Source organism: Rhinocladiella mackenziei, assembly GCF_000835555.1.
Source record: "Rhinocladiella mackenziei CBS 650.93 unplaced genomic scaffold supercont1.3, whole genome shotgun sequence".
NCBI classification, from domain to species: domain Eukaryota; kingdom Fungi; phylum Ascomycota; class Eurotiomycetes; order Chaetothyriales; family Herpotrichiellaceae; genus Rhinocladiella; species Rhinocladiella mackenziei.
In genome coordinates this window covers 3,915,739-3,942,550 of record NW_013550602.1, presented here as the reverse complement: position 1 = coordinate 3,942,550, position 26,812 = coordinate 3,915,739, and the positions used below count along the sequence as shown (strand labels likewise).

Here is a 26,812-nt window from a genome sequence, read left to right as displayed (position 1 = left end):
GTGCAAGCTCACGTCTTGCACCACACGACGAGTAAGCCACAGCTTGTTGGAGCGGTGGTGTGGATCTAAGGTGTTGCACGGTCCGAAGCATGAGGTCGGAGAGGGATTTCAGACTTGTCCTAAAATAAAGGAGCCGAGACTTGAGCCGTAAAGTCTTGGCATTTCTCGGTCCGCAAGCCCCTTTTCGGAAGAGCCGAAGCATCTTTGAATTGAGCACTGATAGCACAATTTCCCGGCCGAAATGAGCTTACCAACATGTACCCAAGCATTTTTATCTACGGCATCCGGCGGATAGTCCGCAAGGGCCAGCTTTTGCTTCAGTCGTCGAACCTTATGTGTAGGAAACTCGACGTTGAAGGTGTGGATTGGCATGACGAAAGATGTAGGATACCAGTATTGTCAGGGATGAGATAAAGCAATAAGGAAAGTGATGCATTCGTAAACTTATGCTGGCCTCGTGAACTCATGCAAGGCTGGCGACTTCTGCACAATGGTGGCTCCGTGAAATATCGACAAGATGCCTGTTGACGGGCCTTTTGGATGCACCTTCTCGTGGAAAATCGTCCCGGTTATGACGACCCCATTTCCGCCGCTTGTGGAATTAGCTCCCCAAATCAAGTACATAAGCACTCAACATGTGTAGAGGACTTGCCCAGACCGGCCTAATTGCGAGAGCATTGAGTGTGCACAAATAGCACGTGCAATGAAACTCGGTGAGCCTCTCCGCACTTCTTCATCTACGCGTTGGCTATGACCTGTTGTGCCTATGCCAAATAAAAGGTAGTGGAGTCGTCGAACCTGGACCGTCTCGCGAAGGCAGCTGACAGAACCCGATCATTCTGGAGTGCTCTACAACCTCTTTGCGAATCCTTCCTTTCTTCTCGGGTCGGCGCACAGCTGCGCACATGACCATCTTCATTCGGGCCGGGCTGAAGTTTCTTTAAGCCGGCTTGTTGTTTGGCGTCAGGCCTTATTTGTCGATTCTGACCCGGAATTCTCGTCAGCCTCGCTTTCTTGCTCACTCATCAGCGAACAAAATATATTCGGGAAAGCTTCTGGTGCCGACTTGCCAAAATCGAAGAGGAAAATTTGCCATCATTGGATGATAGCCGAAGACAAACGCCATCGATCATCTAAGCGAAGCTTCTCAAGGCTCGAGACCAGGGTTGGCGGGTATTATGTGAACGTCTCAAAGTTTGGCACCGCCGAATTTATCATGTCGAATGAGGACAGCAAATTCCATCTCGGCGAATCTAGATTCATGAAGTTGACCTAACAGGATACGAGTTAGCATATCTTTGGCGTAGAAGCGCACCCTGGTTCGCTGGTGAAAGTGACATACATCGCTTAAGGCCGCTGGATCAGGTTCAGGATTGTCGAAATGGAGAGGACCAATGTCGAGAGCTGGCATGTGAGCATCATGGCCTTGGCGCTCGCAGTGGGCCGTACTTTCGACGGACGTGGGATCTGGCTCCTTGGCCTTGGCCGCTTTCACTACTTTGGACGCGACGTTGGCGGCTTCTCTCGGGAGGGAGATCGAGACTTGCGATGAGGTGAGAAACTCAATGTAGCCGAAATGTCCCGCGCAGACATCCAGCAGACCCAGGTCGGCGGTGGCCGTCGACAGTGTTGGATACTTGAGAATGTAGATGAACAGATTGATGACCGCATAGATCGGGTAGTAGAACGCCAGCCATGACGGCGTGGTCACGTTCGTGTGGATCAACCGAAGAGCGAGAATGATCTTCCGTGCCGCTTCCGCCACCGTGCTCGACGAGGACGCGATCTGGGTCTCGACAGCGGCATTATATCCCTCGGCGGCGAACCTCGACGTCATCCATGGGTAGAAGAGATGTGCATGCACGGCCATCAGACTGCCATAGATGGAGAAGTGAAGGTACATGATCTGGATAAGGCGACGAGTCGGGTGCGGTGGTCTTGCCAGTGTGCCAATCTTGAACTCGGCCGGCATCTCCTCGAGCAATTGTTTGAGCTGATCATGAAAGTGATTGACGCAACTGATGAGCTCATTGGCCGACATCGACAGAGCTTTGAACGACAACAGCCGACGCGATATCTGAGAGTGTATCTTCGAATAGCGGATGCCGATGCTCAGGCTTTCTAAATGAATATTGCTTCCGCTGGGCAGCGTCGTCGGAACATGAGCACTGACATTGTCATCGTCAATGACGGATGGTCGGCTCCCACACAGGGCGAGATGCTTCTCAAGAGCATATATCGCCCACCAAAGCCAGTTCCTCTTGAGGGATTCATCGGGAGAAATGCCCCATGCGTGGTCGGGTTGACGATGTAGTCCTTTGGATTGAGCTAAATAGACGGCATTAGCGCACAAAAAATGCTTGAAAGCTGGATTGCCGAGGCCTTCAACATAACATGCCTATGATAGATCCGTATCAGCATCTGCCGGAGACGTCCCGCTGAGAATGCACACACCATCAGTGTTAGCGCTCGGATCGCCATCAAACGTGCCGGGGGTAGGAGGAGTCTCGTGAAGACGGAGAGCGCATTATGGAAATAGTGCCCTGCTTTTGCCTGCGCGGCGGCAAATGAGATGGTGGGGTCTCTTGCTAGCAGACTTCGATATCCGCCCGCGAAGACGATATTTCGAAGTGCGAACCACGTGGGATCATTTCTGGGCATTTGATTGCGGTAATGAGCTTTTAGCTGAGCCTCGAGATCCGTTCGGTCGATGATACCAAGGTCAGCTTCCCAGCAATTCTGATAGAATGCTAGAAACACGGGGTTAAGATGATACCATTGACGGCGCCGGATGTTACGCGATCGCTTACCATCAACATACTTCCATGCAGTCGCTTCGCCTGTCTCGGGTGACCTGGCACTCGCTGACAGATATTTGTCATATGAGGATCTTGGGACCATGTCTTGCGCGAAACGCTTTGTAGTGGCTACGAAATCTCGACTCCCCGTGACACTCCGGATCCACTTGGAACCGGTCTCAGAGCAGATTGATGTCCAAGACCACGGCTCATGGTACTCCCAGTTGGAGTCTTCCAGAGAATCTTGACTGTCTTCTGGGTTTGGAGGACTGCCGGAGATCCCGATGTCGAATCCAGACGTCTCTGAGTTGCATTCTTCTTCGCGAGACACTCGACTGGTCGCTGGCCGAGGTGATTGAATTGTGTCTCGACAAAGGCGACCAGCTGAAGCGGTGGGCTCGTCCTCGGCTCCCCGTGTCGGATACAGCGGGGCGGGATCTCTCGAAGGGAAAGCTCGTGCAGAGATGAGAGTGTCGTTTCGGGTTCTGCTATTCGAAAGCCTCGCATCCCAGATCCTTTCCATGCTTCTCCTAGCCGAGTTTCCGTTGGAATTGGGAGTCTGGTCGTCTGGGGCTTTGCGTCTCCTTTGTTGGACGGGAGGGTAAATGCACTCTTTCCTCAGCCTCAGACAATCTTTGCAAGGCTCGCCGCCACTACCTTTTCAGAATCGGTCAGCATACGGCCAGAGAAGGGTGCAAGAAAAGCCGTTACATCTGACTTTCCTCTGCCGACAGTTTCGACAAGCTATTGCCACTCTTCCGACCTTCGGCCGTGGGGAATGGGAAGACATGCTGGCCGTAGATCTTGCTGTGAGAACGAACCGCTGACGAAAGAGAGCATACAGCTTCTCGGAGAATATTCTGTCAGCGGCTTTGATGCGTTACCATCGCAACAAACATCGGTTGTTGAGAGAGTTCCGAGGATGTCAGGATCAGCAGACGTGGTATGGAATGAAATCTATGGCAAATTCCCGCCTGAGGGAGTCTAGGCGAGGTGAACCGTGCACGTTTGACCCGAAGCGTAAAGCCTATGGGTTTAGATTAATGGTCAAATTTCCTCAGGCCGTGCCATGGCATGGGGCTTTGGACATGACAAGAACCCCGCGTCTTCATTTGCCCTTCGCCTCCACCTCCACACCTCCGCGCCCCAAGCAAAAGTCACACACTCTTTCTTCTAACCGCATGTGTGTGCAAACCGCTACTGAGACAAACTTTTGATCCTACCAACCGTTCGGAGAAGCATGCTGTACTAGACGACTGACGGCCGCCTGCAGCTCAATCTAGGAATGGGCAACACCATGTCACCGATCTTCGTTGGACAGCAGATAAACGAATGAACACATTCTCCCTCAAACAAGACGAAGATGGAAGATATGCTACATTTTGAGGGTTCCAACCCGTTTCCACCCCACCTACAGCCCTCCGATGGCAGCCTTTGCCAACTTTTTGAGCCTTTGGGGTCTATTCCAATCGATGACGAGTCAGACACTTTGGGCCATGATTCTATCAATTTCAAGTCTCCTGAGTTATTTGCGTCAGGAGTGCTGAACCCGGACGCGTTCATGTCCCTGGATGGCCCTAGGCACTATCAGTCCGTGAGCGATTCCGTCGCACATGAGAGGTATGAAGAGCCTCTGAACCTTCCTTCCGCTGGCGAGGTTTGCTACGAGAGCCCCAAATCGTCTCGCTACTCGGAAGATTCGCAGAGTGTAAGAGATCACATCGATTGATCCAATCGACTACCTACACGGGGCTGACCTGGCATTAGATCATTCCAGAACATTATGGTGAGTCTCAAATGGAAAGAAATGAGTACATCTCATCATTTCAATAGGGCCCGGATGCTGGCTGTCTGTGTGCTCGCCGTCCGGCCTCGCTTGGGTCCAACAGCGCGCCGGCGCGGACGACTTTGCCAGTATAGCTGCCGACTTGACTGCAGCGTGGGCAAAGCAACTAAAGTTGGAGCGTGACGAACCGACCCTCCGTAGTCCAGAGCCCGGAGCTGAACTGGCTTGGAGATATTCTCATGGTATGGTCGACTTCAGCAAGACGAGCGCACGTGCAATTTACTGATACGGAGCGCATACAGCCTATTTCGAACGATCCGTGGACTCCCTGTTTGAGGTGGTCTACCGCCCGGAGTTTGAGTGGCATCTACGTGGTCACCTCGAAAACACATATCGCAACGACGATCCTGCGTGGTATGCTCTTCGCAACGCCGTCTATGCATCGGGCTGCCGGCTTTACCACTCCGCCAATCACGCCGCTTGTTTCACCAGGATTCAAGATGAAGCCTGGCGCTATTTCTCGAATGCATTATCCGTTCACAGTGAACTGCTGCTGAGGAGCCCTTCTCAACGAGCGGTTCGGGCATTGTTGGCTATGGTTCGTGCGATATGCTCGCAACCGAGGTGTCGGCTAACTTGAGAAAACAAGGCACTCTTCGCAGAGGGGTTAGGGAGCCCGGCCCTTGGATCTGGCTTGATTGCCAATGCCATGCTGCTGTCACAGTCCCTGGGCCTGCACCGAAAAGTGATAGTCCTGGAATCGGCGCTGGACACCGAGACTCTGAAACGACTCTGGCTGTTTTGGGCGGTATATTGCTGTGAAAAGAGCATTGCACGACGGACTGGTCGTCCCTCCGTAAGTGCCAGGGGTCTGTGACGTGGGCGTGGCTCTCTGACCTTAGCTGACGGAAACACTCAGGTGATCGATGATGACGATATAGGCTGCGGTATCCCTACCGTGGTCCACTCAAGGAGCACGATAGACCCGGCCGCCGTCAGATGCATCATCCGAAGCTGTCAAATCTCGAGTCGAATTTGCAAAAGGTTGATGTCCGTTAGGAGCCTGGAGGGCCAACTTATGAAAGTCTTGGATATCGTGACGGACTGTGACAAGCAGCTCCGATCCTGGAAAGATTCGTTGCCAGTCGCCATACGTCCCCAAGACCGCCTCAAGCAATTCCAGGTCTCCCGAGATACGAGCTCGTTGGCGCAAATACTGCTGCATTGCTCGTACTACGACCTCGTCATGGTGTTACACGCACCATTTGCATATCCGTGGATGACCAAACACTTGTGCTCTGACACAAACACCAATCTTCGAACGAGAGTTAATGCTCAGATTGCTCAAAGCTCGGAAGCGACGGTGGAAGCGGCCAGAAATATCATCGTCATGGCTAGAAATTTTGAGATCAACGGCGCCAATACCCATGCGTATGGCAATCTCCCCGATAACAAAATGGGGTGTTCCTGCTGATGAGAATATAGGTTCATGTTGCATTATCCCATGCACGCTTTCATCAACCTGTTCATATACGTCATCCAGTTTCCACATATGAAGTCCGTTCGGACAGATCTGGCTCTGCTCGACATGGCGGCGGGTTATTTCGGCCAGATGGATTTCGTCACGGGTTCAAAGCTCAGCTTCCCCTTTGCCCGCGATATTGCCACGTTCGGACGGCAGACGGTCGACAGTTACTCTGAACAATCGGCCAGCTCACCTAGTTGTCGTGAATCCCTTCATCGACAGGGTCCCAGTGTCGCCTCAGCGACCATGCCGGTCAGTCTCCATCCATATTCGAGCTCGAGTTGACACTTTCCTTCTCGTGACGGCACCTCAAGTCTTCGACAACGAAACCTTGCCGCCAACTTCGACGACTTCATTACCGGAATGGCTTCTATGTCATTGTATGTTTCCACCAATAGCCTCTCCCCGAGCACAAGATGGCGCGTGCCTCCCGTACACCAAATCAAGCAAACCTGTCCCGACATGGTCAGCTTGGCCATTTTACCGTTGGGTGGCTCACATGGATGGTAACGAGGGTTTGGGGAATGCTTACTTGGACAATAGTCAATGATATGCAGGGGAGACTAGATCTCTGCTCAAAATCGCGTCGCATTTATTGTGGACCTAGGCGCCACCAGAACTTCTCGATATAGATCTATATACTCCCACACGCGCGAATCAACCGCAGGACATCCTCTTCGATGAGCAATTTGACCAGGCCCTCGGTTCTATGATGACTCTGAATCCTCGGATGTCGTGCTATTCGGATCAATCCGTTAGCTGGACTGCATTGGGGGCTCTGACGACCTTCTGGCCGTCCATCTTCTGCAAGCCTACTTTGAACATGGGGCTCTCTTTAAGCTCGGCGACAAAGAGTTTGGATGCAGTTTCAAGCGACAACGCTACATCCCTAGTCCCTCTCGGTCGCATTCGTTCCTCGTATGCGGTCACCACTTCTTTCAGGGACGATTGTCCGGAAGCAGCCAACTTGACCGCATCCACAATCTCTGCAGCGTCCTGCATAGCGTTATTCAACCCTTGTCCACGATCTTTGCATTGTTAGGGTCACATCGTGCAGAGCTGGCGAATATTCTCCTTACTGGGAAGCATTGAGTGAGCGGCATCTCCCGCAATCGTGACCGTCCCATTATGATTGTCCCAGGGAATCGTTGACCATTGTTGCCCAGGATCTGCGGGCAGCACGGTATCGTCGGGGAGAGCAGCGGCGGCCGTGGAAAACGGTTCACAAATGCGGGAACTTCTCTCCCGGAAGAATTGAAGCCGAGCCTTGGGATCTTTCAAGTCGGCTGCTGTTGGAGCCCCCCACCAGGCATGGTGAATCTGGAAACTCCACGTTTCTGGCTTTTCGGCGTTGGATGCATCGAGTACTATACTCGTCAGTACTGGGAATCAAGTGGGAAAGAGACTATAATTCAGTCATACTTGTTAACAGAAAGATACCGGATACTTCTGGATCATAGAAACACGTCGCAACTGGATGATATTTCCGGAAGAGGCGAGCCTGCTCTGCCGTGAAACAAGAGGCAGCGTGGTTGATGATGGTCATGCCAGTGTCGGATGGTTTCGCAGCCTCCGGCCCAACCAGATATTCCCGGACTTTTGACCGTGAACCGTCACAGCCTACAATGAGATGTCCTCGTTCTGTGGAGCCGTCTTCAAATGTTGCTGTGACAGTCGATCCCGTCGATTCGACAGAAACGAGTTTCTTTTTGAACTGTACCACATCGTTAAATCACGTTGCTCCCTGTGGCTTGTTGGATATTGAACCCACCGATATGTCGAGGTCTCGCTTTGATGTCAAGAAAGCTCGCAGTTTCTTCCTTGACACCCGGACCATTCCTGGCATTGCTATTCTGGCCATCACTTCACCCGTTTTTCCGTTCACATGGGGAATAGGAACTCCTTCCGTTCCATCGTATGCCGGATCGGCCAAAGTTTCGTCAAATCGAGCTTGCAAGTCTGCCGGAAGCGTCTTCATCAGGAAGCCCCTCCCCCAGTGCAGCAACATCCCTGATTACCACTTCAGTTTTCTTTCAAGCCGCCTACAGGAGGTCGATATACCCCAGTCTCGTGTCTTGTCCCAGAAGTCCTCTGCGGAGTCACGCTCGAATATCGTGTATGGGATGCCTCCCTGAGACGGACCAGTCAGCGCCCTGGCGAAGCTTATTTCCAATCCTCCCTTTTACCAGTTTCCTTCGCGAATAATACTTACTTTCTGCAGTCCTTGTGCAATAGCCAATCCGCAGGCGCCCGCGCCAATAATAAGGACACGGAACCCGTCGCAAGACCCCATCCTGCCGCGACTAGTTCTCTTTGGGTTGTGTATGAGTGTCGGTCTGCTTCGGCAATTGAGCGGAGTCACAGCAGGTATATGATATTGGATCTCTAATATACCATTCCGGCCTCTGAGGTCCCCCAGCGACATGAAACTTGGCGCAGAAGAACGTTGTTTTCGCCAGACATGATGACCCCCCTCCGGCATGTCGTAAGTGCAAGCATTTTCCGAAGTACTTCTAGATCGCTTGGGCTCTGGAGGCCGGGCCGAATCTAAGACTGACCTAATCCGGGGGTGAACGCTGTTCGGTTCAACCGCATCCGAAGTCAGCCGCCGTCAACGCACGTCTCACCCAAGAAGCCATGGGAAAGCGCCGTTTCGCTCGGCACGAAGGGAAACGTAAGTCATGCAACGTCAGACGTTTTGGACATCGGCCTAATAACATTCTCGAATCCATAGATCCTGTATTCAGCCTTGATGAGTGTACCCAGTTGCCACAAACCCAAAGCATTGACAAGCAAGCATGGCGGCCAAATTCTCTCGACTCGTCCGCTTCGAAGACTCAAGTGGGAAAATCCACTTTGGCGAGGCTGGATCAGATTGGCAGAAAGATCTCGTTGGGCAAACTGTTCCTACCTACAACATATCTGATGCATTCGATGGGGAGTATGCCTTGACTGGAGACAAAGTCGAGATTGCAAAGGCAATGATTGATTCTTTCTCAAGGTATGATCGAGCAGCTGACACCATTCGCAGGTTCTTTGCCCGTTGATGTCGGTGCCCATCATCATTGGCATAGGCCTGAACTACAAAGTGCATGCCGAGGAGGCCAATGTAAGAGTGCCATGGGCTGGCAAGTTTGCAACGTACTGATATCAACTTCTCCAGCTGCCAATACCGGAATACCCCGTTGTCTTCACCAAATTTGCTGGTGTGTTGGGCCCATCAGGCTCTTCGCCGTTCTGGGAAAGCTGACACGAGCTAGACACTCTGGCGGGGCCGTTCCAGGACATCCATGTTGATGCGATCGCGAAAGAGCTAGACTACGAAGGCGAACTTTCCATCATCATCGGCAAGGACGTGAAGAACCCTCGTCCTGACGAGGATCCCCTTGATTATGTGTTAGGTTACACAGTCGGAAATGATATATCTGCAAGATATTGGCAATGGCCCAAGATGTCGGGCTCGCAACACGGCTATGCCAAATCCTTCGACAACTTCGGCCCAATCGGCCCCGTCATCGCTTCTAGGAAAGTCATTCCGAACCCGGAAAGCTTGAGGCTGAAGACCTGGGTCAACGGCGATCTGAGACAGGACTGCAAGACGGATGATTTGATCTTTGGCATTGGCAGGCTTATCCGGCATTTGAGCCAAGGCATGACGCTCAGGAAGGGGACTGTTATCATGACTGGCACACCAAAGTAAGTACTCCTGGGCATCGTTGAATCAGTCATCGGGTTGACCCTTGAACAGCGGTGTAGCTGCCTTCTTGCAGCCTCGAAACTGGCTTAAAGACGGCGACGCGGTCAAGATCGAAATTGAAGGGATTGGAACGATCGAGAACAAAATGGTAGTTGCCTCTGAACGAGGCAGTGTGTAGAGGCTGCGAGACTCTTCAGTTGCTAGCAGCAGGATAGAACAACGACATTCACCCCAGCTGGCCTCAGATAATTTCTTCTACCGCAATTTCATCCGCCTCCTCTGCATATTCACTTTCAGTTTCCGTAATTTGGTTTTCGTCTCAGAACAAATCGAACGGGTTGTAATGCATCGATGTCACCAAGCAGCATGAAGTTGTTGGATGCACCATGCATAAAAGTTGAGGCTACATAAGCAAATTCGTCTTCCCTCACCCTCTAAGTCCGATGATGCCTAAGCTATCGGACGTCATCATGGCGCAAGTGCAACCCATGGGATTTCATGTCTGGGGCCAATCTCTTTTCTGGTCTTAATGCCCCTGATTTCTTCCTCCGTAAGGCCCTCTTCTCCATTTGGCTTCATCTTGCTCAGAATTCGCTCGGCCCAAGAAGGAGGATCGATGTCTGCCCCGACTGGATTCGCCGTGAATAGTGGACCTCTGACGAAAGCGTCCGCTTCTTCCGGGGTGTCAAAATTCTCGATTTGTATCTCGACCTTGTTACGTTCCGGATCGCGGTAATACATGCTGCTGGTCATTCCGTGATTGACTGCCCAGTAGGGCTCATACCCTATGCTTTTGAGGTGTTGGTAGACCCTTGCCATCGCTGTTGGGGTTGCAAAGGTGAAGGAAACATGTTCAAGCCCGGCGCGGTCACCCTCTTTTGGTTCTGTTTCAGGCGTCATCAGAATACCGACTCGGTGGTGTTCATAGTCATAACGGAGGAATGCAAAAGTCTTCTCCTCAAGGATGATCTCTCCATTCAGGAGCTCCTGGTAGAACGTGACCATTTTGCGGTAGTTGGCCGGTGTAGTCCGCAGGACTACATGGGCAAGAGCGATTGGACTTGGTCGCGGAGTCATTTTGATGTCGCCGATGACTGTTGTGCCATTGGCATCGGGAATCGATCCCATGATGCTATTGATTCGAGTTGCGATGAGTGTCTGGTTTAGAATTCTCAATGTTGCGTGTGGAGTCCCAGCCACAAGCGATGAATTGTCCCAGATGAGTAGACAAAGATGGAATACTCTGGGGAGGTTGTGCCATGTCTTTGCACCGCCTTCGGTTCGAGAGCCTTGTCAGTTTGTCAGGCCAGAAGTCCCCAGGTTCGGATAGTTTTGAGACCTCGGTTCGGAATTAATATTTAAAGGGGAAGAAGACGCGACCGGCCCGAGAAATCTAGTTGCGCGTAACACAGAAAGCGGTTCAGACAGCTAACCACCTTGCTGCCGATGTGGTGCTAACTGCAAATAGCCATAAGTCTCGACTCACCAGGAATGTCTTCTGAACTATTGCAATGTTGCGTTTATCTCACGCTTAAAGATTGATCGTCCGTATCATTCTTTTTGTCACACGTGAAGTGATTGATCCCGAGTCTCATCGTCGTCTTCCGTCATGACTACTTTTGTTATAAAAGATGTCCGTCTTTTTGATGGGGAGAACGTGCTTGATAATACAAGCGTGCTTGTTGAAGATGGTGTGATCAAGCAAGTTGGGCACGAGGTGGAAAAGGCTGACATTCCGACCATTTCGAAGCCGGGGCACACTTTACTTCCGGGATTGATTGATGCCCACTGTCATCCATATCGGGAGTCCAGGCTGTCGGAACAAGCATTTCGTTTTGGCATCACGACTTTGATGGACATGCACAACTTGCATGAAAACGCGGTTTTGCAGAAGAAGTGGGCGAAAGAGAGAATGGATTTTCCGGATGTCAAGAGCTGTCACTTCGCCGCCACAATTGACGGAGGTTGGCCTGCATGGGTGGAAAAGCAGCTGAAGAACAACGAGGTAGGGTCCGCTTAGAGGAAAAGTCCTCGAGTTTCAGCCAGCATCCATTTGACCATTCCAGTTTTCTACCTACGATGATTGGCCCAATGTGGCTCGAGAAGAAGACGCTGAACCATTTATTGAACGGGCCATGGCAGACGGTTCGGATTACATCAAACTGATGCATGAAGCCGGCAGGGCCATAGGAATCGAGGCGGGCCTAATCAATCAGCCGAAAGAAGCTGTGCAAGCAGCGGTGGTCCGAGCCGCTCACAAGCGAAATTTAAAAGTCGTCGCGCATGCATTGTCGCGCAAAGACACTCTGGAAGTTTTGAGAGCCGGTGTAGATGGTTTGGCGCACACATTCTTCGATGAGCCCATCACCACCGAGGTCATTGACTTGTACAGGCGCAATAATGCCTGGGTCAACCCTACCCTGATTGCTGCTGGATCTCTGACCTGCGAGTCGAAGGAAATTGTCAAACTGTTTTCAGAGGACGAGAGAATCAAAAGCAGAGTCTCGACAGGAGACGTCCAGCTGATGCATCATTGCTTGCATATGAAATCACCCGGCGCCAAATGGGAATATGCAATTGACGGCGTCCGTCAATTGAAGGCTGCCGGCATTGACATTATCTGGTAAGGAGAAAACTCCGTGTTGTTGAAACGGAAAGCTAATGTCGTCATCTCAGTGGCTCAGATGCAGCGGCGGGCGCCCCAGGTCTGGTCTTTGGTGCTAACCTGCATATTGAAATGTATTTCCTGGTTCACAAGGCAGGTCTATCACCGATAGAAGTGTTGAGAGCCACCACAAGCCTGACAGCCGACCGTTTTGGATGGGCAGACAGAGGAAGGATAGCAGCGGGACTAAAGGCAGATTTGCTCCTTGTAGAAGGAAATCCTTTGAGCGATATTACTGACCTGCTCAACATAAGAGGGATCTGGAGGAACGGGGTAAAGTTCAAAGGCCACCCAGGGTTTCCGCAAGAGTGAACAGTGTTGGAACAAGTATTCTAGGATCTGATCGTCGGAACGCTCATCGCGGCGATCACCCACTGTCAGAAAAGGAGGGCGTGGACGTAGAAGCTAGGAGTGATATCTGTGGAAAATAATGCCACATATCCTTTAGACCAAAACACTCTCGCGGCTGATCAGAGCTAGGTAAAAGTATCCAGAATTCACCCCAGCCGGGCCTTTGGAAGATCCCATGGTCAGGGACTCGGACGGGCCACGTGCACTTTAACTCCCCCCGAAAGGCTCTGGTCTGGAGTGGTTGCAGACCATAGTTTTTAGTTTCGGAATTTCACCGCTCGGCCCGAAACCAAAAGCGGTTTCATGTCACACATATCCTGTTCGGCTTGAGCAGGGTTCGGCATCCCTCTGAGTCGGGCTACATCCTCCCCGCAAGTTTCGCATATGTGGAGTAGAAACGGGATATAGGTGACGGACCAGAGTCACTCATAGTTGCAACCGGCTCAAGCCAAAAAGTATTTGCTGTATTTCGATTTCTTTGAATTAGGAAGTCCAAAAGACAACTTCCCATTCTTCAGGCTCTCGTAATTCAAGCCCCTTCCTCCACTAAGACACCGACCAATCAGTAAAGATGATCTTCCCTCTGAGTAATCTGGTCTTCTTTGTGGCAGTGTTGGTTGTAAGCTGGTTGGTGGGGAAGGCCAGTCTTCACACTCTCTCAGGTGGAAAGTCGAGGAGCTGACTTCTCCTAGGTCGCCTACGCCCTGTTCTTCTCACCTTTGAGAAAGATACCAGGACCTTTTGTCGCCAGGATGACTCCTTTATGGCTGAGACTCGTGGACCTGGCAGGCAACCGGACTATGACTATCCACCGACTGCATCAACGTTATGGATCGACAGTCTTGATCGGGCCTGATGAGATTTCCCTCTCTGACATCTCAAATGTGAAGGATCTGTATGGCCAGCAGACGAGCTTCATGAAAGCTCCCGTCTACACGTCGTTGACTATGCCCCCCAATGGTGTTTTCAGCATGAGAGACAAGACGGCGCACAGTCAAAGAAGAAGACTGCTGAGTCATGCCTTCTCCCAATCCAATCTCCAGGAGTGTGAGCCTCTGATCCAGAACCAGATCCAGAAGTTGGCCGGGGTGATGCAGAATCATGCAGATAGACCCATAGACATGCTCAATTGGTTCAGGCTGACCGCTTTTGACGTCGTTGGTTCGTGGGGAGCCCACCATCATGAACCACACAGACTGACTTGCCTCCAGGGGAACTCTTCCTCGGGCAATCCTTTGGAGGTCTTGACTCGGGAGTAACACCACAATTTTTGAGTGACATCGAGCTTTTCTTCATCCTCGCCGATCTGCAATGGAACGATCCTTGGCTTGCAGCCCTCATCTCCTATATCCCATTGCCCTCTGTTCGACACTTTTTGGGCGCAATGCAAAGACTCGCAGATGTGAGCCATATCCTGCACCTCGGTGTTGATGTGTGTGATTCTATCTGGCTAATGAGTTGGGTTAGTATGGAGAAAAAGCCTTCCGCCGTTACATTGATCTGTATGGCCGGGATTCAGGGCGTAGGGATCTCTTGACAAAGATTTTGTCGGTCAAAGCCGAAACTGGAGTTGCTCAACTTAGCGACAAAGAGACATCACTTGAGATCGGCAACCTCATCTTTGCGGGCACAGGTATGGTGGATCATTCCGAATGAATCATCGTGGACATGACAGCGTGATAGACACAACAAGCACCACCCTAACCTTCTTGTTCTGGGAACTCTCACGACACCAGACCTGGCAGAAGAGGCTTCGGGAAGAATTGATGACTCACACTGGCAACTCACCAACATTTCAGGAAGTGCAGGATCTACCAGTGCTTGAAGCGGTCATCAACGAAGCTCTCCGGCTTCATCCGGCGGCACCAGCGAGCCTTCCAAGAGAAACGCCGGCTGGTGGTAGAGAGTTGAACGGGTATTTCATTCCCGAACAGGTAGGTTATGGACAGTTTTCCAACCGTGCAAGTCATTAGTCTGACCGTCACTAGACCATTGTGTCTATGCAATGCTATACGACGCAACGTGACCCCACGGTCTACGCAGACCCCGAAAGCTTCAAGCCTGAGAGGTGGATGGAACCGAACGACGTCACATATGAAATGAAAGAGCTCTTCATGCCGTTCTCCAAAGGGACAAGAGCATGTTTAGGAAAGAATCTGGCAATGATGGAGTTGAAATTGATCACCGCGCACCTAGTGCGGCGGTTCGAGTGCGCACCAGCACCCGCGACAACAGAAGAGTCCATGACAACCAAAGATCACTTTCTTCTCGTTCCAGCCGGAGGAAAGTGTGAACTGGTATTAAGGGAAGTTCAATGATGTTTGTTCGATCTCCGCCGAGTGGCAGAGCTGTTCCCGAGCCTTTGCTGCGAGCTCACGCGTCCTGCCAGTGTCGACTGAGCAATTCTCTTGCTGTTGATCGATTCCATGAAGGCTTTAAACGACCGTGGAATGAATCCCTCTCTCCATATCCAATGTAGTTTGCTTGCGTGTGACACTTGTGGACGTGGTCCTGACGACCCCGCGTGCTGAGCGAGACGGTCAAATTTGGTTTTTTGGATCAACGGCCACATCAGAGGGATTTCCCAAAGGAAGTTGTACTCCGGTGTGCGGCATAGGCATACGAAGTAGGTGTCATCGCTTCGCCAGCAACGTTTGAACCTCTGGAGATTATAGGCTATGGACGATCCTGAATGGCATGCTAGCGCTACGTATGATGTCATTGAAAGAGTTTCCAACTGCTCTAAGACGACCTTGACGAAGCCAGAGAGGAGGACGTTTGTCGAACCGTCATGGGCTAGTACACCGTTTCTGCTCACCCAAAAACGTGTGTCTTTGTAAAGGTCGAGGACGCAATATTAACCTGAAATTTTAGTTTGCGGCAACATTCAAGCGTCGAGAATTAGCACGGTCCGAGGCCGTAGCCTTGTCACGTGGCAAAGGGGGCCCGCCAATACTAAGTATTTAGCCTACTTAGGGTACGTGAACTAGCCCATTCGGCTATGCTACCATAACCTCGAAACTCTAAGATTGGCATTGAATCAGATCAGGAAGGATATTAGATCGTATATAGCTAAAAATATGGCTATTCTTCACCTCAAGTACTGGTGGAAGCTGTTGCTGGTTGTATAGTATTAGGACCGACCGTAGTAGTAGGTGCAGTTGGAACCGGGGAAGCAGTCGGATTAATGGCTGACTGCGGCATTGTCGGCGACGTTGATGGAGACGAGACTAAGTTGGTTTGTGCAGATGTTGTGGACGAGACTGGTGCAGTTTGAGTTAACGAGATCGATGAGCTCGCCCCTTGTTGCTGGCCCGTAACGGCATTCAGAGGTACGGAGAAGTTGCTTTTACTTCCAAGTTGCGGAGGATTAGCCATGAGCGACAACGTGGACTGTTGCTGAAGTGACGGAATGGAAATACGAGAACGCTTTTTCCAGAGCTTGAGGCCTTCGCAAATAAGTATCGCGACGAAAATGATGACGACTGTGGCGATAAATCCAGACCAGTGGATGTTGGTATATCCTCCTTCTCGAGATTTTATCATTTGGCAAAGTTGATGACTGGTTGAATCCGAAGGGAATGGGACGAACCCGTCTTTGGAAAGGAACGGTGTTGGATGAGCTATTGAGAGGATGTTCAATTGCAATTTGGCCAAAGAGATGCCGAACCAACCATTCAATTCCTCTTGCCATTGCCGTTCGCTTATTTTTTCTTGATTCTGTGACGAGATTGATCGCTGCACAAGCAAGGCAGAGGCGCCACGCCCATTGATGGTATAGTGGATACTTGTGAGGGAAAGGACATATTGAAGAATGCTCCAAGCAATGTCATCTTCATCTGTGTCAATAGCGCCTCCAGGGTTAGGGGCTAACGCTTCCGGAGATTCCCACGGTCCACAAGCACCCGTTCCATTGTTGCATAGGATAAATTCATCCACACACGCGGCGACGTTAATGAGGTTGTCAGCAGACCATCTCAACCCGCTTGCAGCGAAAAGGTTTTCTTGATGAGCAGAGAACATCAAATCATCCACTGGCTGAGGGAAGTATACATCAGGAGCTTGGAGCAAGATAACTGTCACAAAGCCATTCGGCATCCTCAACCTCAAGTCAAGTGGTTCACTTGTCATCTGCGGGATTGTAGATAGCCTGTAGCCGGGTGATATACCAGACAGATTGCGCACATCATATTCGTAGACTTCATGTGCGCCGAAGATCAAGGTGAAGGCCACATCTTGAAGCTCCGGCCTTGGAGATGCCCGAAATCGCTCAAAGTCAAGAACGGTGCATGTCATCGCTTTCTTCAGACGCAATTTTGATCGAGAATTAATGCATTGTTCGTCCATCGAGATAAATGGTGTCTCCAGTCTGATATTTGTCGGTATTTCGGCAGTGGTTGAGTTAGCACAGGCTTCAGGTGAAAAGGGACATTCAACGTCGCTGCTATTCCAAGGCAATCTGTCTTGTGCTAAGTTGGACTGGCAACTAACCGGACTGTGTTCGAGATAACACCCCTGGAAATATTCGCTTGCCGCCAGCGTCATGTTTGCGTTTCTCAACGTTGCTGCCGATCTCTCTGAAGGTGTCAAAAATTCGCAAATTGAACCCGAGGACCTCACAATAGGCACTTCTTCCGTCTCATAGGTAAGTCCAAGTGCCGCTCTTATCGGGATCCCCGGCGAAGCAAGTAGAAATAGAGTTGAGATCAGCCAAACCAGGAGCAGAGATGACCAATGTTGCTGTCGACGGCGCTCATGCCACATGGCGAAAATCAAGTCTGAAAAGACTCTACCGTATCCGGAATCATCAGAGTTTCTCAGTTCTCTCAGTGAGGCAGGCTGTGGAGGCAACAGTTCCCGGAGATACAAATACTGTGCAGACCAGATGCTGGTGATAGCATATGAGATGAGTAGAGCAAGAAAAGTCAAGATCACAAAGGCAACGCTGTCAGTTATCGTCAAGTGATGTCTCGTTGTTCCTTGAAGGTACTCTTTCCAAACTCCGGAAAATATGTATGCCATAGTATAATCCTCGATGTGGGCGTTGCTGATAAATCTGGCATGTATGACGGGCGTTTGTCGGGTGCATTCGAGTAGCGAATGACTCAAGGGCTGGTCTGGTTGATATACATGAAGAAACAAAGCCAAAGTTCTCTTTTGATTTGTCTTGGTTAATGTGCCATTGTCTCTAGTCAGGGATGTGACGAAGTTGCAGCCTATGCCACTAGCCAAGGGGAGACAGACGCAGAACGCTGTCTCAGAGGAGAAAAAAAATTATAAAAAAAAAAAAATTATACCTCTGCATCTAGCCGAACCCCCCGATCCATGCTTAAAGTTAATCCACAGCGGGAGCCTTTGATTGAACTTCATGAAGCAGTTCGAGTCAGTAGCGAGAGTCATTGGCTCTTTGGTGTTGATGAGGCTGATGCCTAGTAAATGCCTAGCCTAATAGCGTGAGACACCACGAGTCTAGAACTGGCCTGTTCAGCTGGTATCGGAGTACAGCCTGATCAGGCTCCGGATGAGAGTAGACGATCAAACTAAGATCCATCATACATACCTCGACATAGAAGAACAGGCTGAACCAGAGCGCCTCCGGCCTGCAAGAATTGCAGTCGACATCCCGAAAGCTTTTGCACCCCCTAAATCTCGCCTTTCTTGGCCCATTCCAGGCATGGTAAAACAAACTACGTCAGCTACAACTCCCACACAGAGGTAAGAGGAACTGGTGGTCGCAAGACTGCTCCTGGATTCGGTGATCGAATTTATGTTAATCGTCCTCATAGGAAAAAATGGCCCAAACTCATTGTCATAGCGATCATTGTGATCGTGATTGTGTTGGGTCTGGGTTTGGGTTTGGGTCTAGGCCTGGGACTTCAAAAGAGCAATGAAGAGCAAACCAGTGACACGCCTGACTTACAGAAGCAGTGTCGATTCGGACTATGAGCTTCTCCTGGGAGACTGGCTCATCACAGATGCACCCCTGAGTAATGCATCTGGGAATTGCGTAACGGACAACAATAACGTCCCTTATGGGGATGGAGGTGAGCTGTGGTCAACCTGTGCCGGATATTTTGGAGAAACCAGGTTCACCGTATCGCAATATGCCAATGGGAGTTATGCCCTGGCCGGCACCTTTCCGATCGAATTTGACAACGCACTTGGGTTCTCGCCGACAGAGGGAAACTCACCGTTTTATCAATTCCCGGTCAAATTCTTCACTTCTTCGGGTACTTGTGAAGTCTCATTCCATATAACCATCCGGTTGGGAAGGACGAAGGAGGACTTCCAAATCGAGACGTAAGTGGTGAATGAGCAGGCTTACCGACGACAAAAGCCTGGGACTTCGATGTGGATGAGCTGATATTTCTACGCAGACTGTCGAAGAACCCGAGCGTGTGTGTTGTAAAGCGTAGTGTTAGCGAAGCTTTTTTTATTTAGACTCCGACCCTCCCGCGCGCGAGACCTAGGGATCAAATTTGCTCACGTGACTTTGCCCGTTGCTGATTGGTCGGAAAAAGTCCAATCACATGATCTCCCGCAATCACATGACCTCGAAGCCTTGGCAATCTCGATCGTAGTGACCCCTGGCGTTGGAGGGGCTAACCGCCAAAATACAGAAGCGACGCTTTTACCCCCCGTGGAATACTGTCCACGGCCCCTAGTTTAGGAGAACAGCGTGCTTGGAAAGTAAAGGAAAGGGCAAGGGTGAAGAAGCTGGAGAAAGTAATCTTGGATGGCCATCCACGTGACACACACGTGACTTGAACGCCAAGTCGCATAGTATCCTTCTTCCAATTTTATCTCCCTGATCCTCCTCTCCTTCATTCAAGCAGCCATCTTCAAAGGCTGTTGATGCTAAAGCTGTCGATATAAAACATGGCAGAAAACCTCACAGCCCCGCCTGCGCTCTCCACGCCCGATACGCGCATCTTGAGTGAGGGTGTGCCAGACCTGGCCCAAAATACTCCCGAAACTTTGTCCGAGGAGCAGCTCCAGACAAGGTATGAGGTCAGGAGGACAATCAACGAAATCAAGCAGCGAAAATGGAACCGCGTGGCCTTGCAATTCCCCGACCATATGCTGCAACATGCTGCCCGCGTCTACCAACTCTTAGCCAGAGGTTTGCGAGATAATGGTCAACACTCACATGCCACCGCCGCCACGGACGGGAAGCAGCCTTCTGAAACCCACATTTCTGAACTCTCCATAGAAGAAGACATCAAGCCCGTGAGGCTCACAATTCTAGGAGACACATCTTACGGATCCTGCTGCGTGGATGAGATTGCTGCCGAGCACGTCGATGCAGATGCAGTAGTACATTATGGCCGAGCCTGTCTGTCGCCGACCGCGAGATTACCAGTCTTGCATATTTTCACCACAATGGACTTGGACTACGATTCCGTGGTCAAATCGTTTCAGGCCTCTTTCCCCGAACGCGATGCAAAGGTGGTCCTAACGGCTGACGTTCCGTACGCGACACACGTCCAGGCGGTATATGACATGCTACAGAATCTCGGATACTCAGACGTCTTTGCGGCGTCCATTGTTCATGATCCCTCTTCATCAATACCTAACCGAACGGTCCCGGCGTCCGTCTCCTCGGATCCGTCATCCCTCTCGGATTGGAGCCTGTTCCACATCTCCGAACCCCCTACCTCACTTCTCCTGACCCTGACCTCGTGCATGGCTAATATTAGAGTCTACCCGACCACCAACGACCCTTCGGCCACTGCAAGCCTATCAACGTCGTTTGCCTTGGAACACTCAACTAAGCTTCTCCTCCGCCGACGCTACGCTCTGATCACCTCCCTCACCACCGTTCCCGCCTGGGGAATACTCATCAACACTCTCAGCGTCAAGAACTACCTCCACATCCTGTCACACATCCAACGCCAAATTGCAGCCGCAGGCAAGAAATCGTATCTCCTTGTCGTTGGCAAGTTGAACCCTGCGAAGATTGCCAATTTCTCCGAAATCGGTGGCTGGGTTGTCATCGGCTGCTGGGAGAGTTCGCTGGTCGACAGTAAGGAGTTCTACAAGCCGATCATCACGCCCTTTGAGTTGGAGCTCGCTTTACAGACGGATGAGAGTCGCTTATGGACGGGAGACTGGCGGGCGGATTTTCAAGGAGTGCTGGAAAATGCTGCCAAGCGAGCGGAGGGGGGCAAGACACCGACGAAGGATTCGCTTGGTGAAGCCAGGGCGACAAATGGCACAGATAAGGCCGAGATCGATATGGACTCCGAGTCCGAGTCTGAACCGCCAGAATTCGACCTCCGAACAGGTCGATACATTGCACGCACGCGGCCGACGCGGAATCCCCGGACGGTGCAAGCCGAACTGCAACAAGGCACCGGCACCCAACAGTCCACAGCCTTGGCGAAACGTAACAAGGGCGACGTGATCGCCGTCAACGGCGTTGTCTCGCCTGCGGCCGAGTTTCTTGCTCAGAAACGCACCTGGCGCGGACTCGGCAGCGATTTTGAGGTCAAGTACGAGGAAGATGATGAGGTCGGAGGCATGGTAGAAGAAGGACGAGCAGGCATTGCGAAGGGGTACACGGTCGGAGGATCATTGAGGACGTGACACGGATAAATCATTAGGTTGAGGCCATGGCAAAGTCCTGAACTGACTCCATTGTCAGAGCCGATCCAAGACTCGAAACAGTGCATCGACGAGTTAACATATATCTGTAAGACTCAAGCATATCCGAGCCTCGCGGTAAATCGGGGTAACTAGATGGGGCTTTTCCCGGAGCCGAAATTGATTAAGCCGCACTCTGTAAGCTTTGGGCGAACTCGTGTACCGAAGAAATTCAGGCACGTCACTGAATGGACGACTTTGTTGTCCACGTCGATGAGATGATACTGGGTCTGGGAAGGGCTTTGCGACCGGCCTATTTATTATTCTGTTCTCCAGCCTTTGATTCTTCGCGAAAGATTAGGAACCAAGATCTTTCACGGTGTTGCTTCGGAGTGACGAATACCATGCACAAAAGTGGGAGAAATGTGTCAGAGGGATCCTCCCCTCCCCTCCTTATTACTCGAATAGGTGTACTCGATCGAGATCCTGGTCATCAGCGAGTGAAGATTATCGACGTGGCGATGGCAAAACATTGACGTCATTCTAGTATATGCCCCACGCAATATCACTTTCGACTGGCACTGCATGGAATAATCCTCGGAAAACGACGAGATCACCGATTGAGGACCTTTGTCTGATGTCACACCGTTCGATGATGGATGGCGTATGGAAGACTTAAGGACCTCCTCGAGAATGGGCCGTCAAGGGACCAGATTCCCAGCAGGACTCAGCCTCGCCCATTCACTCACCTAGAACAAGACGTGACTTATGGCTGCGAGAAAGATGACCAGCTTACTCTTTAAAGCTGCCAGGCCAGCCTTGCGAGCCCAAGTACTGAATAACCACCGGCTACTCTCGACCAGTCCAATCCAAAGCCAAGCACAGACACTGCTCCAAGACAAAGAGAACGGATTTGGATTCATTCGGCACAATCCACGCACTCCCAAACCTCGAAACAAGGGAGTGACGGAGATTCGTGGTCCATACTACTCAGCTTATGGCAAGCGTCACCTGCAAGATGTACTGGAAACGATGGGATACCACGTTGATGGACTGAAGTTTGCTGGCGGGAGTTTCTCCGTGATGCCTGAGGCGGTGGTACGAGAACTGGTCGACCTGGCGCATCAGCATGATGTGTATGTGAGCACAGGAGGATGGATGGAACATGTCCTGACTCAACCCGACTCCAATACGGTGGTGGACAAGTATTTGCAAAAATGCAAAGATATGGGGTTCGACGTGATTGAGCTATCGTCTGGCTTCTTGTCTTTCCCGCCCGATGACTGGCTCCGACTGGTGGACAAGGTACACAGCATGGGAATGAAAGCCAAACCCGAACTGGGGATTCAGTTTGGCGCGGGAGGCGACACGGCCGCCGAAGACCTTGAAGCGACGGGGACATCAGACCCAGGCAAAGTGATCAATCTCGGCAAGAAATTCATCGATGCTGGAGTGGAAAGAATGATGATTGAGAGTGAGGGAATTACAGAAAATGTTAAGAGTTGGCGAACAGATGTGATCCAGGCGATTCTGCGAGACTTGCCTCAGGAGAAGGTCATGTTTGAGGCGGCAGATCCGCCTGTTTTCAACTGGTATGTCCGAGAATTCGGAATCGATGTCAATCTGTTCGTGGACCACTCGCAGATTGTGCAATTGACCTGTCTCCGAAGCGGGATCTGGGGCATGGCGGATACGTTTGGCAAGATTGTGAGTTATCGAGAATGAAATGAGGAAAAAGAGGGCCGAGTATCCGCCACTTCCTCTTGTAGGATGGCTTGCGAAGGGAACTTTCGAGGCAATCGTTTCGATGAGGGAGTGTGATTGGTAGGGAGCTTCACAAAGCGCGGAGGACAAGACTTTTGGCGTGGAATAATAAGGTTCTCGGATCCACCTCTTGCATAAATTAAACCGAGGGTTGCGAATGTGGCGGTGATGCGGGATGAATCGAGGAAGATCAGATGAGTGAGCAAGGAATATTCCATCTTTTCAGGGGAATGAAAGTGGCTGCGCATTTGTCAATGGCGGGGCCAATTTATGCAGGCAAATGGACGGCGAGCGATGACGATTTGCCCGTCCAGCCAGTCATATCCCGGTACCGACGTAAAATATCTGGCAAAGTTTAAAATTCCCTACTAGGTACAACAGCTCTCACCTGTCCAGCGTCGCATCTTCAACTTGCTGTCCCCCCGTTCTACAAACAAAACCTCTGCGACGGAGGCCCCGGATGTTGGTGGAATGCTCACACCAGGCTCACTCTCTAGACGTGTGCCAGTCTAGTACTAGTACCAGTCAGCCTTCACCATCCTCCCGCTGGCACCGTGGCACCTATAAGTATTGGCTATTGACATCAGATCCACCTTTGCTTGGGCCGATTCGACTTTGTTTCTTGGTACTGCAAGAGACCCTCTTTGTTTTGCTCTATTAATGACTTCCTCTGTTGCCTCTGTAAGTACTGCCATGACCGTGACGTGCATCTGAATATCCCCCAGTAACATTTCTCATATCTTCTCATTGAGTCCCTTTCCTATCCCTGCTGTCCTGGATATCTACTCTCACGCACCCTACAGAGAAAATCAATCAGCATGAGATTTGCCCTGGTCGCTACGATTTCCGGCAGCATTGTTGCCGGTGTGGATGGTATGTTCATACTCCCCCCCCCAATCAGCTTCGTCATGCCTCGTCTGATATCTGCCACAGCGTATTCCGTTTCTGTCGAAGATGACTCCCTCCATGCGGTCCCAGCTGTCCGGAATCGGCCTCGAGCCCTGCCCAACTCTCCGAACGAATACACGCCATCCTATCTTGATTGTCCACCCGATGTCCCGGTCGTAAGAAGCGCCACTGAATTGTCGCCCGACGAGACGGCATGGTTGGAAAGAAGACGGAACAACACTATCGGACCCATGCGAGATTTGCTGGGTCGTTTGAATGTCTCTGGGCTCAATACCAGTCAATATATTGACCGAGTGTCGAACAATGCGTCTGCTCTGCCTAACATTGGTATTGCCGTGTCTGGTGGTGGCTGGCGAGCCAACAACAACGGTGCTGGCGCTATCAAAGCCTTCGATTCGCGCACTCCCGATACCACTCAGGAGGGAGGGCTAGGCGGGCTCCTTCAGGCCACCACGTATCTTTCGGGCCTCAGTGGAGGTGGGTGGCTCGTGGGCTCTCTTTTTATGAACAACTTCACGACGGTGGGAGCACTGCAAGCGGATGACACCGGTTCAGTCTGGGAGTTTGGAAACTCGATCCTTGAAGGTCCCGAGGAATCAGGCGTTCAGCTTTTGAATACGGCCGAATACTACTCCACTCTTTACAGCGACGTCGATGGAAAGGACGATGCCGGCTTTGAGATTTCTCTCACGGATATCTGGGGTCGCGCTCTTTCATTCCAACTCATCAATGCCACAGACGGTGGCCCCGCTTATACATGGTCTTCCATCAATCTGGCCCAAGAATTCCAAAATGGCAATCAGCCGCTCCCGATGCTCGTGACTCTTGCTCGAGCTCCTGATGAAAAGTTGATTCCAGGAAACTCGACCGTTTATGAGTTCAATGCATTCGAGATGGGCTCGTGGGATCCCACGTCATACGGCTTCGTTCCCATGAAATACTTGGGCACCAACTGGACAGCCGGAGAAGTGCCGAATAATGAACAATGCGTAGTCGGATTTGACAATGCAGGATTTGTCATGGGAACTTCATCTTCCCTCTTCAATCAATTTATTCTCCAACTGAACGGGACGGATATACCACAAGGACTGCAGGATTTACTGTACAGCCTTTTGGAGTTGATTGACGAGGATAACAACGACATTGCCGATTTCACGCCCAATCCCTTCTACCACTACAACCGCCAAACGAATCCCTCTGCGAATTCGACCCGCCTGACCCTGGTCGATGGTGGTGAAGACCTTCAAAACATCCCTTTCCACCCCCTCATCCAACCTAATCGACACGTCGATGTTATCTTCGCCATCGATTCCTCCGCGGACACGGAGTACCTGTGGCCAAACGGAGCATCCATTATCGCCACCTACGAGCGCTCGCTGAGTGACATCTCCAATGGCACCGCATTCCCCAGCATTCCCGACAAGAACACTTTCCTCAATTTGGGTCTCAACTCCCATCCGGTGTTCTTCGGCTGCGATACCTCCAACTTCACGGAGGGCACCAATATCCCCCCTTTGGTTGTCTACCTCCCTAATGCACCATACGTGACCTACAGCAACCACTCAACCTTTGCACTTGAGACGAACAACACGTACCGCGACGCCATCATTCTCAACGGTCTCAACGTCGTGACCATGGGCAATGGCACCGTTGACGAAACTTGGCCTACCTGTGTCGGTTGCGCCATTCTGAGCCGTAGTCTCGAGCGAACCGGTACCGATGTCCCCGACGTCTGCACGCAATGTTTCGACCGATTCTGCTGGAACGGGACCACCGACTACTCGACACCTGCGCCGTACGCACCCGAGACCATCCTGGAACCTCTGGATATCACCGGTAAGGCCACGACGAATACGATAAGCCGTTGGGCGGTCGCGGTTGCTGCAGTTGTTGCGGTTGCTTCGGCTTGGTAATTGCGTGAAATTGGCTTTGGTCATGATTTTGAATTGCACGGACCGACTGGGCACACATTACGCAAAATCACGGGGGGCTGGCGTTCAGATTTTCTCTTTAATATTTTTCACCGTTTGAAATCCCTCCATTTACGATTCACGATATCTTGGACATACGCGGGGACGGTTGGGTGCGTAAGCGATGGAAATCCTTGGTTTTTGTATGGCATGTTAGATTTGAGAGTAAGGGAACATGATGATATCCAGCTGCGGTCTTTTAGTCTGAGATTTGGATGGGGGAATAACGCTTCTAGATGTGCATGTGCATCTGCGATCCTAACTTCAAAGCCTTGGAGTGTGGGGGTTGTATAGTAGTGTATACATATGGATCCTAAAACTTCTCGACTGTCTGAGCAATCTTGAAGACGCGGTAAGGGACTCGTACACAATAACTGTCAACTTCTCTGAAGAGGTGTAATTCTTTTACACAACCTTGTCATTATCAGCCTACCGAACATGCTGAGGACTACGTCTAGAAAATGAACATCGCTCAGAAAGGCAAGCCGTAAAACTCTTCTGTTGTGGAGAACGGATCAAAGTCTGACCTGCTTCGAGCAATGCTCGCCTCCATTCACATTCAGATGCAAGGAGGAACTTCTATTGCAAAAGCTTTGTATCAAGTCACGGTTCGCCCACGATCATGCCTGTGGCGTGTATGAGTTTGGCGTACGAGAACCCACCAAACTCAGCGCGAACAATGTAACCGTACATAGTCGCAGCCAGAAATCATGGCATCACCGCCACCTCACTGAAACCATTTGGACGCGAGAGATAAGACA

General features: G+C 51.1%; 12 protein-coding genes across 12 annotated transcripts; 8 read left to right on the top strand and 4 right to left on the bottom strand.

Annotated features, from left to right (window-relative positions):
• Nucleotides 1–1,189: 1,189 nt before the first annotated feature.
• Nucleotides 1,190–3,321, bottom strand: Z518_04951 (uncharacterized protein; the record flags this gene model as incomplete). The annotated part of the gene is made up of 3 exons (XM_013418657.1): nt 1,190–2,398; nt 2,455–2,750; nt 2,811–3,321. 3 exons carry the CDS (start codon nt 3,319–3,321, stop codon nt 1,190–1,192), a joined length of 2,016 nt encoding a protein of 671 aa, XP_013274111.1.
• Nucleotides 3,322–4,161: 840 nt separating this feature from the next.
• Z518_04950 (uncharacterized protein) lies at nt 4,162–6,394 on the top strand (the record flags this gene model as incomplete). The annotated part of the gene is made up of 7 exons (XM_013418656.1): nt 4,162–4,506; nt 4,566–4,584; nt 4,632–4,826; nt 4,887–5,182; nt 5,234–5,440; nt 5,504–6,015; nt 6,070–6,394. 7 exons carry the CDS (start codon nt 4,162–4,164, stop codon nt 6,392–6,394), a joined length of 1,899 nt encoding a protein of 632 aa, XP_013274110.1.
• A 462-nt stretch (nt 6,395–6,856) lies between these two features.
• Z518_04949 (uncharacterized protein) lies at nt 6,857–8,402 on the bottom strand (the record flags this gene model as incomplete). Its single annotated transcript, XM_013418655.1, has 6 exons — nt 6,857–7,137; nt 7,189–7,476; nt 7,532–7,823; nt 7,881–8,119; nt 8,171–8,240; nt 8,322–8,402. The coding sequence occupies 6 exons, from the start codon at nt 8,400–8,402 to the stop codon at nt 6,857–6,859; spliced, it is 1,251 nt and encodes a 416-aa protein (XP_013274109.1).
• Nucleotides 8,403–8,907: 505 nt separating this feature from the next.
• Z518_04948 (uncharacterized protein) lies at nt 8,908–9,984 on the top strand (the record flags this gene model as incomplete). Its single annotated transcript, XM_013418654.1, has 5 exons — nt 8,908–9,072; nt 9,141–9,218; nt 9,273–9,315; nt 9,370–9,805; nt 9,858–9,984. 5 exons carry the CDS (start codon nt 8,908–8,910, stop codon nt 9,982–9,984), a joined length of 849 nt encoding a protein of 282 aa, XP_013274108.1.
• A 290-nt stretch (nt 9,985–10,274) lies between these two features.
• Nucleotides 10,275–10,934, bottom strand: Z518_04947 (uncharacterized protein; the record flags this gene model as incomplete). The annotated part of the gene is made up of 1 exon (XM_013418653.1): nt 10,275–10,934. The coding sequence occupies one exon, from the start codon at nt 10,932–10,934 to the stop codon at nt 10,275–10,277; it is 660 nt and encodes a 219-aa protein (XP_013274107.1).
• A 481-nt stretch (nt 10,935–11,415) lies between these two features.
• Z518_04946 (uncharacterized protein) lies at nt 11,416–12,783 on the top strand (the record flags this gene model as incomplete). The annotated part of the gene is made up of 3 exons (XM_013418652.1): nt 11,416–11,811; nt 11,873–12,429; nt 12,483–12,783. The coding sequence occupies 3 exons, from the start codon at nt 11,416–11,418 to the stop codon at nt 12,781–12,783; spliced, it is 1,254 nt and encodes a 417-aa protein (XP_013274106.1).
• A 791-nt stretch (nt 12,784–13,574) lies between these two features.
• Nucleotides 13,575–15,140, top strand: Z518_04945 (uncharacterized protein; the record flags this gene model as incomplete). The annotated part of the gene is made up of 5 exons (XM_013418651.1): nt 13,575–13,983; nt 14,034–14,224; nt 14,290–14,455; nt 14,506–14,756; nt 14,811–15,140. The coding sequence occupies 5 exons, from the start codon at nt 13,575–13,577 to the stop codon at nt 15,138–15,140; spliced, it is 1,347 nt and encodes a 448-aa protein (XP_013274105.1).
• Nucleotides 15,141–15,918: 778 nt separating this feature from the next.
• Nucleotides 15,919–17,844, bottom strand: Z518_04944 (uncharacterized protein; the record flags this gene model as incomplete). The annotated part of the gene is made up of 1 exon (XM_013418650.1): nt 15,919–17,844. The coding sequence occupies one exon, from the start codon at nt 17,842–17,844 to the stop codon at nt 15,919–15,921; it is 1,926 nt and encodes a 641-aa protein (XP_013274104.1).
• An 865-nt stretch (nt 17,845–18,709) lies between these two features.
• On the top strand, nt 18,710–19,126 carry Z518_04943 (uncharacterized protein; the record flags this gene model as incomplete). Its single annotated transcript, XM_013418649.1, has 1 exon — nt 18,710–19,126. One exon carries the CDS (start codon nt 18,710–18,712, stop codon nt 19,124–19,126), a length of 417 nt encoding a protein of 138 aa, XP_013274103.1.
• Nucleotides 19,127–19,701: 575 nt separating this feature from the next.
• On the top strand, nt 19,702–21,411 carry Z518_04942 (diphthamide biosynthesis protein 2; the record flags this gene model as incomplete). Its single annotated transcript, XM_013418648.1, has 1 exon — nt 19,702–21,411. The coding sequence occupies one exon, from the start codon at nt 19,702–19,704 to the stop codon at nt 21,409–21,411; it is 1,710 nt and encodes a 569-aa protein (XP_013274102.1).
• A 780-nt stretch (nt 21,412–22,191) lies between these two features.
• Nucleotides 22,192–23,133, top strand: Z518_04941 (uncharacterized protein; the record flags this gene model as incomplete). Its single annotated transcript, XM_013418647.1, has 1 exon — nt 22,192–23,133. The coding sequence occupies one exon, from the start codon at nt 22,192–22,194 to the stop codon at nt 23,131–23,133; it is 942 nt and encodes a 313-aa protein (XP_013274101.1).
• A 947-nt stretch (nt 23,134–24,080) lies between these two features.
• Z518_04940 (uncharacterized protein) lies at nt 24,081–25,994 on the top strand (the record flags this gene model as incomplete). Its single annotated transcript, XM_013418646.1, has 1 exon — nt 24,081–25,994. The coding sequence occupies one exon, from the start codon at nt 24,081–24,083 to the stop codon at nt 25,992–25,994; it is 1,914 nt and encodes a 637-aa protein (XP_013274100.1).
• Between the last annotated feature and the right edge of the window lie 818 nt (nt 25,995–26,812).